The sequence below is a fragment of the Bufo bufo genome, chromosome 5 (genome assembly GCF_905171765.1).
Source record: "Bufo bufo chromosome 5, aBufBuf1.1, whole genome shotgun sequence".
Taxonomy (NCBI): Eukaryota; Metazoa; Chordata; class Amphibia; order Anura; family Bufonidae; genus Bufo; species Bufo bufo.
The window spans coordinates 552654450-552668088 of NC_053393.1; the positions used below are offsets into that span (position 1 = coordinate 552654450).

The 13639-nt window shown below is 46.9% G+C and overlaps 1 protein-coding gene across 4 annotated transcripts in view; it reads right to left on the reverse strand.

Moving 5' to 3' along the window:
• Window positions 1-8288: 8288 nt before the first annotated feature.
• LOC121000824 (cathelicidin-6-like) overlaps window positions 8289-13639 on the reverse strand; it is a 128910-nt gene continuing 123559 nt past the window's right edge. For 2 of the 4 annotated variants that reach the window (XM_040431498.1, XM_040431499.1), the window contains exons 4-5: window positions 8793-8981; window positions 8294-8686 (exon numbers count right to left, since the gene is read on the reverse strand). In XM_040431498.1, the coding sequence (XP_040287432.1) occupies window positions 8546-8686; window positions 8793-8981 (330 nt within the window). In that variant the 3' untranslated portion in view covers window positions 8294-8545. Of the gene's footprint in view, window positions 8687-8792; window positions 8982-13639 lie in introns of all 4 variants that reach the window. The other 2 variants (XM_040431497.1, XM_040431500.1) reach the window with 2 other exon arrangements.

Genomic DNA, 13639 nt, shown 5'->3' on the forward strand with positions numbered 1-13639 from the left:
CCTCAGAAAGGTAGGTCAGATTCTTGTGGTCCGTCAGGATGAGAACCGGAACCAGCGAACCCTCGAGCAAGTGCCTCCATTCTTTAAGGGCCTGCACGATGGCCAATAACTCCCTGTCACCAATCTGATAGTTGCACTCCGCGGAAGACAGTTTCCGGGAGTAAAACCCACAAGGAAGCAGAGGACCCTCTGGTGTTCTACGCTGAGACAGAAGGGCGCCTACTCCCGTCTCAGACGCGTCCACCTCGAGGACAAAGGGCAACCCAGGGTTGGGATGCGACAGAATCGGAGCCGACACAAAGGCGGACTTTAGGGCCTCAAAAGCTCGGATGGCCTCGAGCGGCCAGACCTGGGAATTACTGCCCTTCCTGGTCAGATCCGTGAGAGGCTTGGCCAGCATGGAAAAGTCCCTGATGAACTTCCGATAATAATTGGCGAAGCCCAAAAAGCGCTGCAGGGAACGAAGACCACTGGGCTGGGGCCACTGTAAGACAGCCGAAACCTTCTCAGGATCCATGGAGAACCCCTCAGCGGAAATGATGTAACCTAAGAAGGTTACCTGGGATCGGTGAAATTCGCATTTCTGAAGCTTACCGAACAGCTTGTTCTCTCGTAACCGTTGCAACACTCGTCTGACATCCAGAATGTGGGCCTCCATGGATTCAGAATATACCAAGATGTCATCCAAATAGACTACCACACACTGCTGCAACAGGTCACGGAAAACATCGTTGATGAATTCCTGAAAGACTGCGGGCGCATTGCACAACCCAAAGGGCATAACCAAGGATTCGTAATGACCGGTCCTGGTGTTAAACGCGGTCTTCCACTCATCGCCCGCCTTGATCCTTACCAGGTTATATGCCGCCCTCAGGTCGAGTTTGGTAAAGACCGTGGCCCCTTTAAGGCGATCGAACAGCTCGGAAATCAAGGGTATCGGGTAAGCGTTCTTGATCGTGATGCGATTGAGACCCCTGTAATCGATGCAAGGCCTCAACTCACCGCCCTTCTTTTTCACAAAGAAAAATCCAGCCCCTGCCGGGGACGAAGATTTGCGAATGTGTCCGCGTGAAAGCGCCTCCCTCACGTACTCCTCCATGGCCTCATTCTCCGCTACCGACAGTGGATAGACTTTGCCACGAGGAGGAACGGCACCAGATTGTAACTCTATGGCACAATCGTATGGGCGGTGCGGAGGTAGGGCAACCGCGCGCACCTTATCGAATACATCCCGGTACTCCTCGTATTCAGGAGGCAACAGAGAGTCCGAGGAAGTACACAGCAACTTGACAGACCCATGGATGCAACTAGCCCCACACTGCGGTGACCACGAGAGGATCTCGACCGATCTCCAATCGAAAGTCGGATTATGTTTCTGGAGCCAGGGGTACCCCAAGACCACCGAGTAGTGTGGAGACGAAATAACCTGGAGGCAGACCGACTCTCTGTGAACGGCACCAATGGCTATCCCCACTGGAAGGGTCTCATGAGTCACGTGTGGCGGCAGAAGGGGTCTGCCGTCTATCGCCTCAAGAGCCAGTGGGGAACCTCGAGCCTGCAGAGGAATGGAATTGGCGGCAGCGAACACACTATCAATGAACAAACCACCAGCACCAGAGTCCACCAACGCCTGGGTCGTCACCGAGCCCCCGACCCAGGAGAGAACAACAGTGATCAGTGGTTTGTCAACACGGGAAACCGGGGACGAGGAGACTCCACCCAAGATCTGCCCCCGACAGGATCTCAGGGTACGAGCGTTTCCCGGACGGTTCGGACATGCCAACCGAAAATGCCCACCGAGACCACAGTACATGCATCGGCCCTCGCGTCTCCGGAGTGCCCTCTCCCCCTCGGACAGGCGAGCAAACCCCAGCTGCATGGGTTCACCCCCAGACAAGTCATCCCCAGGAGGCGTGGGAGGAGAGGGAGGCACGGGTGGGACAGCAAACGTAGGCACCAATCTGTTAGAAGACCTCCGCAGGTTCTCCTTAAAGGAAGGTCTCTCCCTGAGTCTGGTGTCAATCAAAATCAGGAAAGAAATAAGAGACTCGAGCTCAACTGGTAGGTCCTTAGCTGCAACCTCATCCTTCAAGGCATCCGAGAGACCATGAGAGAAAGCAGCGACCAGAGCCTCATTATTCCAGCCCACCTCTGCTGCCAGGGTACGAAACTCAATGGCGTATTCAGCTACGGATCGTGAACCCTGTCTGATGGACATAAGGAGCTTCGCAGCAGAGGCAGCACGAGCCGGCACATCGAATACCTTCCGAAGAGAAGCAACAAAACCGGAAAACTCGGCAACCACCGGATTGTTGTTCTCCCATAAAGGGCTGGCCCAGGCCAAGGCCTTGTCCGAGAGCAGCGAGATCAAGAAGCCCACCTTTGATCTCTCAGTAGGAAAGGCATGTGGCAGCAACTCGAAATAAATGCCCACCTGGTTAAGGAAACCTCGGCACTGAGTTGGCTCTCCCCCAAAGCGCTGTGGAAGAGGGGCAGAACCGGTCATACCCCGAAACACCACAGGCGCAACAACAGGTGTCGGGGTAGACTCTGGCGCAACAACCGGAGCGGCAGTAGGAGCGAGCCCAGGAGCGACAACCGACCCATCGGCAACGGGAGCGAAATGAGCCGTGCGTTCAAGCAGGGTTTGCAACGCCACAGCGAACCGACCCAACAGGTGATCCTGCTGATCAAGTCTGGCAACCAGCGTGGGTAGCGAGGATGGCCCTGTACCGTCAGAATTCATGGCTTGGTCCTAATGTCAGGGAACCATGAACCAGACGTACAACAAGAGATAAGTGAAAATAGAAGGCTTTATTGAAAATAAAGCTGTAAAGCAAAAGTCCAAACGGATGGTGAAACCGAGCAGAGTCTTTGCGAAGCCAGAGGTCAGGAACCAGAAGGGTAGTCAGACGAAGCCAGGATCAGGAACCAGCAGGGTAGTCAGACGAAGCCAGGATCAGGAACCAGCAGGGTAGTCAGACGAAGCCAGGATCAGGAACCAGCAGGGTAGTCAGACGAAGCCAGGATCAGGAACCAGAAGCAGCAGCAGTCTTAGAAGCATGTGAACACAAGAGGACCAAGCAAGGAACTGAAGCCACAGACCTCCTATATATATGAGCTAGGCATCCAGCTCCTCCCAGGGGAAGGAGGAGCCGCAGGGTGGAAGGCTACAAGAAACCCAGGACCCAAGATGGCCGCCAGCACATGTCAAACGAAGGAGAGCAGCAAGCAGGTAAGACCATGACAGGCAAAAGACAACTTTTCCCATTTTTTTATACAAAGTTGGCATTTGACCAAGATATTTCTCTCACCCAGCATGGGTATATGTAAAAAGCCACCCCAAAACACATTCCCCAACTTCTCCTGAATACGGAGATACCAGATGTGTGACACTTTTTTGCAGCCTAGGTGGGCAAAGGGGCCCATATTCCAAAGAGCACCTTTCGGATTTCACTCGTCATTTTTTACAGAATTTGATTTCAAACTCCTTACCACACATTTGGGCCCCTAGAATGCCAGCGCAGTATAACTACCCCACAAGTGACCCCATTTTGGAAATAAGAGACCCCAAGGTATTTCGTGATGGGCATAGTGAGTTCATAGAACTTTTTATTTTTTGTCACAAGTTAGAGGAATATGAGACTTTGTAAGAAAAAAATAAATAAAAAATCATCATTTTCCGCTAACTTGTGACAAAAAATAAAAAGTTCTATGAACTCACTATGCCCATCAGCGAATACCTTAGGGTGTGTACTTTCCGAAATGGGGTCATTTGTGGGGTGTTTGTACTGTCTGGCCATTGTAGAACCTCAGGAAACATGACAGGTGCTGAGAAAGTTAGAGCTGATTCAAAATGCGGAAATTCACATTTTTGTACCATTGTTTGCAAACGCTATAACTTTTACCCAAACCATTTTTTTTTACCCAAACATTTTTTTTTTAATCAAAGACATGTAGAACAATAAATTTAGAGCAAAATTTCTATATGGATCTCGTTTTTTTTGCAAAATTTTACAACTGAAAGTGAAAAATGTCATTTTTTTGCAAAAAAATCGTTAAATTTCGATTAATAACAAAAAAAGTAAAAATGTCAGCAGCAATGAAATACCACCAAATGAAAGCTCTATTAGTGAGAAGAAAAGGAGGTAAAATTCATTTGGGAGGTAAGTTGCATGACCGAGCAATAAACGGTGAAAGTAGTGTAGGTCAGAAGTGTAAAAAGTGGCCTGGTCTTTCAGGGTGTTTAAGCACTGGGGGCTGAGGTGGTTAAAAACGATTCCCAAACATTTTTTTTTTTAAATTTAGTCTCTTTATTAGTATAGCAAAAAGATTACAGTGATCAAGAAATTGAGTGAGCACTCCATATATTTGATAGCCTGTTTTTCTCCCCTTATCCCTAATAATAAAATAACCCTGGAAAGCCTTGTGGCCAAAATCCTTGAAAGGAGTTTTACATCTGCATTAAGCAGTGAGATCGGTCTATACGATCCCAGGTCTGCGGGGTCCTTGCCTTTTTTTGGGATTAATGTTATTACGGCTTCCATCATTGAATCTGGCAATTTCCCATCCTCCATCGATTCAGCAAAGACCCCCAAGAGTCTAGGAAGAATAAACTCCTTATATTTGCTATAAAATTCATATGGGAGTCCATCTGAACCAGGGGTGAAATTACATGAACATAATTGGATTGCCCCCTCAAGCTCCTGAATCGAGAAATCTACCTCCAGTGTTTTCTTTTGGGCCAGAGTGATAGTTGGAAAAACAATACTGTCGAGGTAAGAGTCCATCATTTCATCCGTAATCTTTGTATCAGCTTTATAAAGATCTAAAAAATAATCCAAAAAGGCCTTCTCTACAGAGCATTGTCCACTAACCATCCTACCGTTGGCCAGTCGGACATTGTCTATATATTTTTTGGACTCTTGACTCGAAATCACTCTCGATAACAGTTTTCCAGGTCGCCCTGACTCTGTAAAATATTTTTGCCCCTAAAAAAAATAGCCTTTGTTGGGCCTTATCCAGCAAAAAATTAGAGTATGCTTGTGTACACTTTTGCACATTTTCCCTATTCTCCTCCTTCTTAATTATGTAGAAGGATTGTGTAGCTGAGGATGCTAGTTCTTCTAAATTTTTCTGTTTTTTTCCATACTCCTTTCTAAGGTTTGTTATATTACTAACCATTATCCCCCTCATATAGGCCTTAAAAGTGTCCCATACCACCTAGATTTTAACTGAACCATAGTTATTATCCCAAAATTGGTCAATTTCATTTTGTATTATTTCATGTTTCTTTATTAGTGATAACCAATACGGGTTTAGTCTGAATGGGAGTCTCTCTATATATTTCTCCTGGATCACACAGAGTTCGAGGAATAAGGGTAAATGATCCGAGAATGACCTTGTTTCGTACTTCATTCGTTTTGCAAGTCTCACATATTTTCTATTCATCAAGGCAAGGTCTATTCTGGACATAGATTTACCTGATTTACTAATACATGAATAAGCCTTTTTTCCATGACCTAAATATCCCCAGAGATCTTCGAACCCGGCCTCAGAACAGAACCGCGCCAGGGGAGACCCAGGGGTGTCTCCCTTGACCCCCGTAGAAACCCTATCTAACACAGGGTTAATAACACAATTGAAATCACCAATAATCAATGTTGGGCACTCTGGCCATTTATCCATAAATGATAGAAGAGAATTAAGAACTATAAAAGAAAATGGCGGTGGAATATAGACAAAGGCCAAAATACATGTCCTCTCCATCAACCTGCAGTATAGATAAACAAACCTCCCCTGCTGGTCGACAGAGGATGCCTCGCACACAAAGTCAATCGTTCTATGTATATAAACAGTGACACCCCTAGAATGACTAGAAAAGGTGGAATGATATGTGTGCGCAGCCTATCCCCTGCCGACCGCCCCGGAGGTCTCCCCAGTAAGGTGCGTTTCCAACAAGCATACTATTGCGGGGAGATGGGTCCGTGTCAGATCAAAGGCCGCTTGTCTCTTTCTTCTATCCCCCAAACCCCGTACGTTCCAGGTAAAGATTTTGACCGACATTATGAAATGCAGTTAAATGGGGGAGGGAAATGAAAAAAGAAACAAACTGAGAGAAGAAAAAAAAAGGATGCACCACAGCCCAAATCCCACCCCCCATACAGGTAATCCACCACATATTGTAGTAGATTTCTCTCCTATGACCATCCCTCCCACACTCCCTCCTGCTCAGCACCTCCCCGCTAGATAACAGCAGAAATTAGAGATATAGACACCCTCTGCCAGTTATTATTCCCCATGGACCCTAGGGCCACTTCGATCACATATCTTTTCGTTCCAGCCAGTCCACGGCTTTGTCCGGGGTATCAAAAAATAAGATTGTGTCCTTGTAAATAACCCGAAGTTTTGATGGGAACATAAGGGAATATTTAATATCGCTATCTCTTAGCCTTAGCCCACATTGCTAACTCTATCTCAAATTTTTGACAAATCGTCTCTGATCAATCCCACGTCTACTTGGATAGACCCGAGTTGGGTTGTGATACCCTGTATTAAATCCCCATTCTGTTTTACCGCCAGCAGTATTTCTTTTAGCGGAGAGGAATTAGCACTGGGTGTATCTTCTCCCGCCATTCCCTCCTTCCCTTGAGGGTGTCCAGGGACTTTTTGAATTTGTGGCTCTCTCTCCATCTCCTCGCAGTTATCAATTCTTTTAGGGCCAATATCCTTTTGACCTCCCCTCGTATTAACCCTTGGAGACTTCAAGAATTGGTCTATTTTCTGCGCTTCAAAGGTTTTGGTACCCGGATTTTGGCGGGAAAGATCAGCCGAGCGCCTGCTAGCTTTAGGAGCCATTCCCCGCTGTTTTTTTTTCCCCCTTTCTCTTCCCCTCTCCCCTTTTTTCCTTCTCTTTACATTGCTTTCCCCTTTGTGTTCCCTTTTTTTTTTTCCTCTTTTTCTTCTTTTCCTTTTTTCTCTTTTTTTCCTTCTTATTCTCTCTCAATAGTGATAAATTAAGTGTACTTCAGTATGCTTTAATTCTTTTTAGTCACTCTGTTAGTAGTTAATACAGTTAATATAGAAAAACGGAGGGCGTAGGGGAGCCAAAGGGGGTAAAAAAGGAGCAATCTCACCAGCTTTTCAATTCTTCAGCCGTCCAAATATCCACAAGTGTCACACCTGGACGACCGAGGACGCCACTTGGTCCCAGAGACACTGCAGGGGCAGCAGAGGAGGAGGAGGAGAAGACCGCCAACGTAGAGGCCAAGTATCCCGCGCAGGAGGAGCGGCCGGCCAGGCTCCAGTGTCAGGACGTAAAGTCCGAAGCAGACCCGTCCAAGGGAGAAGAGCCCCGTCCCCAAACAGACAGTCAGGGGACACACCGGGAGAGCAGCATCCAGCATCCAGGATCCCAGGCGCAACAGGAACCCTCTGATCAAGTCAGCCGATCAGGGGAGCAAGGAACAAACAAGGCAAGGCTACAGGATAGCGTCCAAAAATCCCCAATCCAAACGAGTCCAGGCGAGGTGAAACACAAAGGTAAGGTGGGGGGAACGGGGAATCAGGAGAGCCGGGGAAGCAAGCACCGCTAGCGGTATCGGGAGGCTACGGCACCATGGAGGCAAAGCGGCAGCAGAGACACCAGGAGCGACGGGGTTAGCCGAGCCGTGGGGAGAGAGGAGAGCGTGACGCACTACGTCTGCATCATCACGGTTCTTTATACTTGACGCTAACATTGACCTGTAAGACTGAGTTCACACTTGAGTAATTTGGTCAGTTTTTGTCCCATAACTGACCAAATAAGTGAAGTGTGAAGTGATTCTAAGAGTGACGCCTGTCATCTGCATGTCATACTGACGCACAGTAACTGTTTGACTACCAGAAAGGACTCGCTATACATGTTTCTGCAAGGCACAGTGTTCCACACCACTATACAGGCTCTCTGCAGCCAGGAAATAGCGCTTCATCACAATTAATTTGGATCAAATTCGGCAAAGAATCTAAATCGAATGTTTTTAAAACTTCGCTCATCTGTAGTTATCATCATCAGCATAATTCCCTCTCCTAATCATCCTGATTACTATCATCATCCTCACTCTCCTCTAACACACTTACCATCATCTTTTCTTCAATTAATCTCATTCCTCCTCCTCCTCCTCAGCATCATCCACCATATCATCATCTTCCTTATCATCACACCTTATATTTACCATCGTAATTATTCCCCTCTTCATTCATCATCCTCACCATGACTTTCCAGGAAGTAACCACACAGTGTTATTTGTTGCTACGTTTATTTGTAACATTGTATCCATTCAGAACGTTCCACAGACAGAACATGGCTGATCTCATAGCAAGCTGAAACTCCTAACATCTCTCCTCCACGGACCAGAGTGAAGATGGGAGAGGTCAGGAGAAGTAAGGAGGGATTCGCAATGTGCCACCTCGCAACTGATAATAATAACTAGTAAAGCTTTATAACAGTAATGTGCTTGTCATAAGCCACAATCTCAGATCTCGTTCCACCGTTGACTGCAGATCTTTACACCCACATGTAGTTAGGTCTGTTTTGTTTTTTACCGGGTAAGCCAAAGCCGATAAGAGTATAACCTCCTGTTAGCCGCGGCCTGCAGGACCTCCCCCTGCATGGTCTCCTTCTGCTGGACCGCTTCACACGGACCTCCTGGAAGAGAACAGAACAAGCATGAGACACATGGTACATAACGTAAACAGATTCATTAATCTTAAAGGAATATTCCAGAAAGCAGTGTCCACCAGATCTTCCTCACCTTTCTGCTCTCTTTACCCATTTTATACCTGTATTCCCTGGGTCCTGTTTCCCCACAGCTCTTCTCCTGCATACTAGTCATGTTCCACTCCCCTACATAGGACACGTTATCCCCCTCTGTGCACAGACTGCTCCCTGCTCTTGTATTATCGTGCAGCAGGAGTGAAGCGTACATCACCGATCCTGGATCCTGAACAACAGAGGAAGAGGAGGAGCAGATAGAAACCATCTCATTGGAGTGTCTTCTGCTGGGTCCTCCGATTTCCCCACAGCAAAGGTTTGTGAATGTTAAAGGGACAGGATTAAAACCCCGTAGTGGTGTTACCATTACTACACCCTGCTACTGTCTCTAATGGGCTAACATAAATGCCATCCTGTATACTTCTTTCCAGGTCCTTTACATTGTGCATTTATGTGATTGTACACAACTGTTATTACATGTAATGTGCCTGGTTCACCAGCAGGTGGGAGCATATATGGCAGAGAGAGAGAGAAAGATACTTAGATAGAATGGAACTCACCGTTCCATTCCTTCCCCTTTGGGCAGAAGAGGGCCAGTCCTGCCTTCTACCTGAAGGGGGGGCAGCAGTTTCAGTTTATTCCGGTTCTAGTCTACACAGGGAAGTGTAAGCCTGGGCACAGTCACAGCCAGACGTGCCTATAACAGCCAGTGCATGTTCGGCTAGGCTTGCCATGAAATCATATGTATGGAAGATATAGCAACCAGAGGAAAGTGTTCTTCAGTTGCCCAAAAATATATCAGCCAAAGGAAATTGTTCTTCGGCTAGAGCAGGAGCCACCAAAGGGAAGTAGCTTGTAGAGCACCCGGACTCCATGCTAATTTATTTAACTGAGTGTCAGGAGGAGAATAACCGCCAAAGGCAACCCAATCCAAGGATATCAGAACTGATCAAAAGTCCAGTAACCAAACCTAAACAGAGTTTAGCAAAGCAGAGAGAACGAAAGCAGAGTTATTAGGCAGCCTATCAGCCCAGCATAGAAAGAGAGAAAGCAGAGTTATCAAGTTTGCCTGCCAGTTTATGCCAAAGCCTGCTGGAACCATGGGGAAGTCTGAATGTTAGAAAAGCCTGAATAGTGTCTGGAATCAAATGTATCCAAGTAAAGCTGCTGTTAAAGTTTACCAAGGTCTGGACTCAAGTTATTCTTCATCCCTTAACTCAACTATTCCCCTTTATTTGCTTCGGAGCCTAATCCTTAGTCCCGCTGTATACAGGTAGGAGCACAATATCACTCAGCATTTCCTACTAAACCTGGGATGTGATTGGGCCCTGGGGTGTGGCACATTGCAAAATTGGCGTCACAAACAGAATATAGACCTTTGTACCGTGTTGCTTCTAAAGGCCTAGAGAATTTACAAAACCCCTAAAAAAAAGACTTTGCTGCGTTTCTGCCAGATTAACGGGCACAAGAGTGTGTGCACCAGTTTGAGCCAGCCAGAACGAAGCGATATGGCATTCCAGCCCTAGCCAAACTGGGGAGAAATGATGTGGGGTGACAAAGTGCAGGCAGCCCTCGCGGAAATACAGGCTGTCAAGGAGAAGCGGGCATCTGAATAAGCAGAGGTGTCTGCCATGCTGGCTGGTGCGGCGGAGGAGGCCGGAACATCCACTCCACCGCCCAGAGTCATCCTACGCTCGGTAAGATTCAATCCAGAGGTTCCACCTGAAGTAGTGGTCCATGCCCAGATGATGTGGGACTACAAAAAATATATTTAGGAATGGGTCATCAAAGTCCTGGACCACCCACAGCAGGGGGATCCAAAATGGAAGCGCCGCCTGAGCAACATTGTCTGGTTTTCTGTCGAGAGTGGGAACGGCTTTCTGGCGGACAACGAGACGGTGAGGAGCTGTTTGTTGGCCGCAGATCTGTGAACTGCCCCTATCTCCCCCAGGCCCAACATAACTTATATGCAGGGGACCGGGTAGAATATATCCCCACGGGGTCCACTATGGGGCGATTCCCCACCAGAGTGACCCTGCTAGACAACCCCCTAGTCCCTGTGCCGGTACCTGAACACTGGCCAAAGGATCCAGCAGCTCCAGCAAGTGTGCGCTGCTTGCAGGAGACCGCGGAAGGAGCCCTCCATTTCCAAGAAAGGCCTCAGACCCAGCCGGAGGTTCTGATTCCGGGCCTACCTCCTAGTCCCGCCTTCCAGCTCAAGTACCAGATGACCACCGCCTTCTCATATCACCCTACGGTGGTAAACTATCAGCTCCTTTGGAAGATGGCGTCAGCTTCATAAACAGGACCCCGGTTCCAAACGCCACCAGCAGAGGTCCAATTGCAGCAGCCCTTGCAGCTGGAGATCTTCAGTTCCCCTGCTCCGGCAGAAGGTTCTGGCACCTTAAATCAAGAAGTGGCGCAGCTATTGCCAGTGTTACCAGCCGTTTAAAACCAGAATCCTCCACTAGAGGGCAGTGGAGCTCCGCCACCACTGCACGTCTTGCCTACAAAGGGCAGGAGCGACCCCTGATGGGCTTCAACAGCCCCAGCAGTGAAAATAATTTCAGGTTTCTCCTCTAAAGAACTACTCCTCTGTGAAGTAAGGAAGAGGACAATAATGGACAATCGAAGCCACATCTTGGACTGAACTTGAAGGGTGAGAACTCCTTGGCCCATCCGTTTTGTTTTGTTGCCATGTTTGGTTCTCACTCAGATGGACATGTTTGTTAGGACTCCACCCATCTTCAATATCTTCAAAAGCCTCCAAGTTGCACATGTCAGCGCCAAATGACCTTTTCCCCCTTTTCAGGTTCAGTGGGAACCCCACCTGCCTTAAGGGTTCTCATTAAAATTTCTGTTATTGATAATGTTGTGCTACATTATGTGACCAATAGTTTAGGGCCTCACCTATGTGTTTCAGTTTTGCAATGTCACAAGCCAGCACCCAAAGAAAGGACTCAAACGTGTACTTGAGCTCTTTGTAACCTCTACTGTGACATTTTTGCACCAAAGTTTTAAAGTTTAGCAATGTTCAAGCACTTTAGCCCATTGTATGGACTCTTTTTGATGGGTACAGCAATGTGACCTCTTATGCACTTTAAATGGACTTTGGACTTTGCAATGCTAGCTAGATAGTTAGCATCCTTACTTCCTTACTCATATGGACTACCTCTGAGGATGCCTAATACTAATAGTCCCACTTTGCCTTGTGTTAGTTCAGAAAGCCTAAAGCAGCACTCTAACTTTATAAAGGGAACCCTGGAGAATACACAAATCACAACTCGAGGGCGGCTTGGTTTTAAGTAAGGGGGTATGTAACAATCCGGAGGGGTGCTACCATTCCTACACCCTGCTAGTGTCTCTAATGGTCTAACATAAATGTCATCCTGTATATTTCTTTCCAGGTCCTTTAAATTTTGCATTTATATGATTGTTATGCTACAGTTTTTACATGTAATATGCCTGGTTCACCAGCAGGTGGCAGCGTAAATGGCAGAGAGAGAGAGACAGATACTTAGATAGAATGGAACTCATCATTCCATTCTCTCCACTTTGGGCAGAAGTGGGTCAGTCCTGCTTCCTACCAGAAGTGAGGGGGCAGCAGTGTCAGTTTATTCTGGTTCTAGTCTAGACAGGGAAGTGTAAGCCTGGGCACAGTCACAGCCAGATGTGCCTATAACAGCCAGTGCAGGCTTGGTTATGCTTGCCATGAAATCAGATGTATGGAAGATATAGCAAGCAAAGGAAACTGTTCTTTGGCTGGAGCAGGAGCCACCAAAGGGAAGTAGCTTGTAGAGCACCAAGATTCCATGCCATAATAGCCCAAGGCACCCCAATACAAGGATACCAAAACCGACCAAAAGTCCAGTAACCGGACCCAAGCATAGTTTAGGCTACTTTCACACTTGCAACAGAGTGATCCGGCAAGCAGTTCCGTCGCCGGAACTGCCTGCCGGATCAGGCAATCTGCATGCAAATGGACAGTATTTGTAGACGGATCCGGATCTATTATTTTTTTTTCACATTTTACGGACGGATCCGAAATTGCAGTATTTTTTTTACTAATACATTTCAATGTAAATTAATGCCTGCATTCCGGCAACTGATCCGGAATTTTGGACGGAGATAACACCGCAGCATGCTGCGGTATTTCCTCAGTCCAAAACGCTGTTCAGTGACTGAACTGATGACATCCTGATGCATCCTGAACGGATTTCTCTCCATTCAGAATGCATGGGGATAAAGCTGATCAGTTCTTTTCCAGTATTAAGCCCATATGACCGAATTCAGTGGCGAAAAAGAAAAACACTAGTCTGAAAGTACCCTTAGTACAGCAGAGAGATAGAAAGCAGAGTTATTAAGCAAGCCGGTCAGTCCAGCAGGGAAAGAAATAAAGCAGAGTTACCAAGTTTGCCTGCCAGTTTATGCCAAAACCTGCTGGAACCAAGAGAAAGTCTAAATGTTAGAAAAGCCTGAATATTGTCTGGAATTACAGTAAGTTTACCCAAGAAAAGCTGCTGTTAAAGTTTACTATGGTCTAGAGTTAAGTTATTCTTCATCCCGTAACTCAACTATTCCCCTTTATTTGCTTTGGAGCCTAAGCCGGGGGTCCCGCTGTATCCAGGTAGGAGCACCGTGACACATATAAGCTGCGCCATACCACTCGGCATTTCACTAAACCTGGGACGCCATAGGGCTCTGGGGAGCGGCACGTTGCTCATGTCCATCAAAAGTGTCATATCACATATTAACAGCCTAAATGTGAATATTCTATGTAATTGTTTTACAAAAATCGTTTGGTTTTCTTGATATAATGTTTTGAATTTCTTTCTAGTATTCTATTTTCTGTCCTAGCTCCTTAACAACTTCTTTATTTGGACTTTT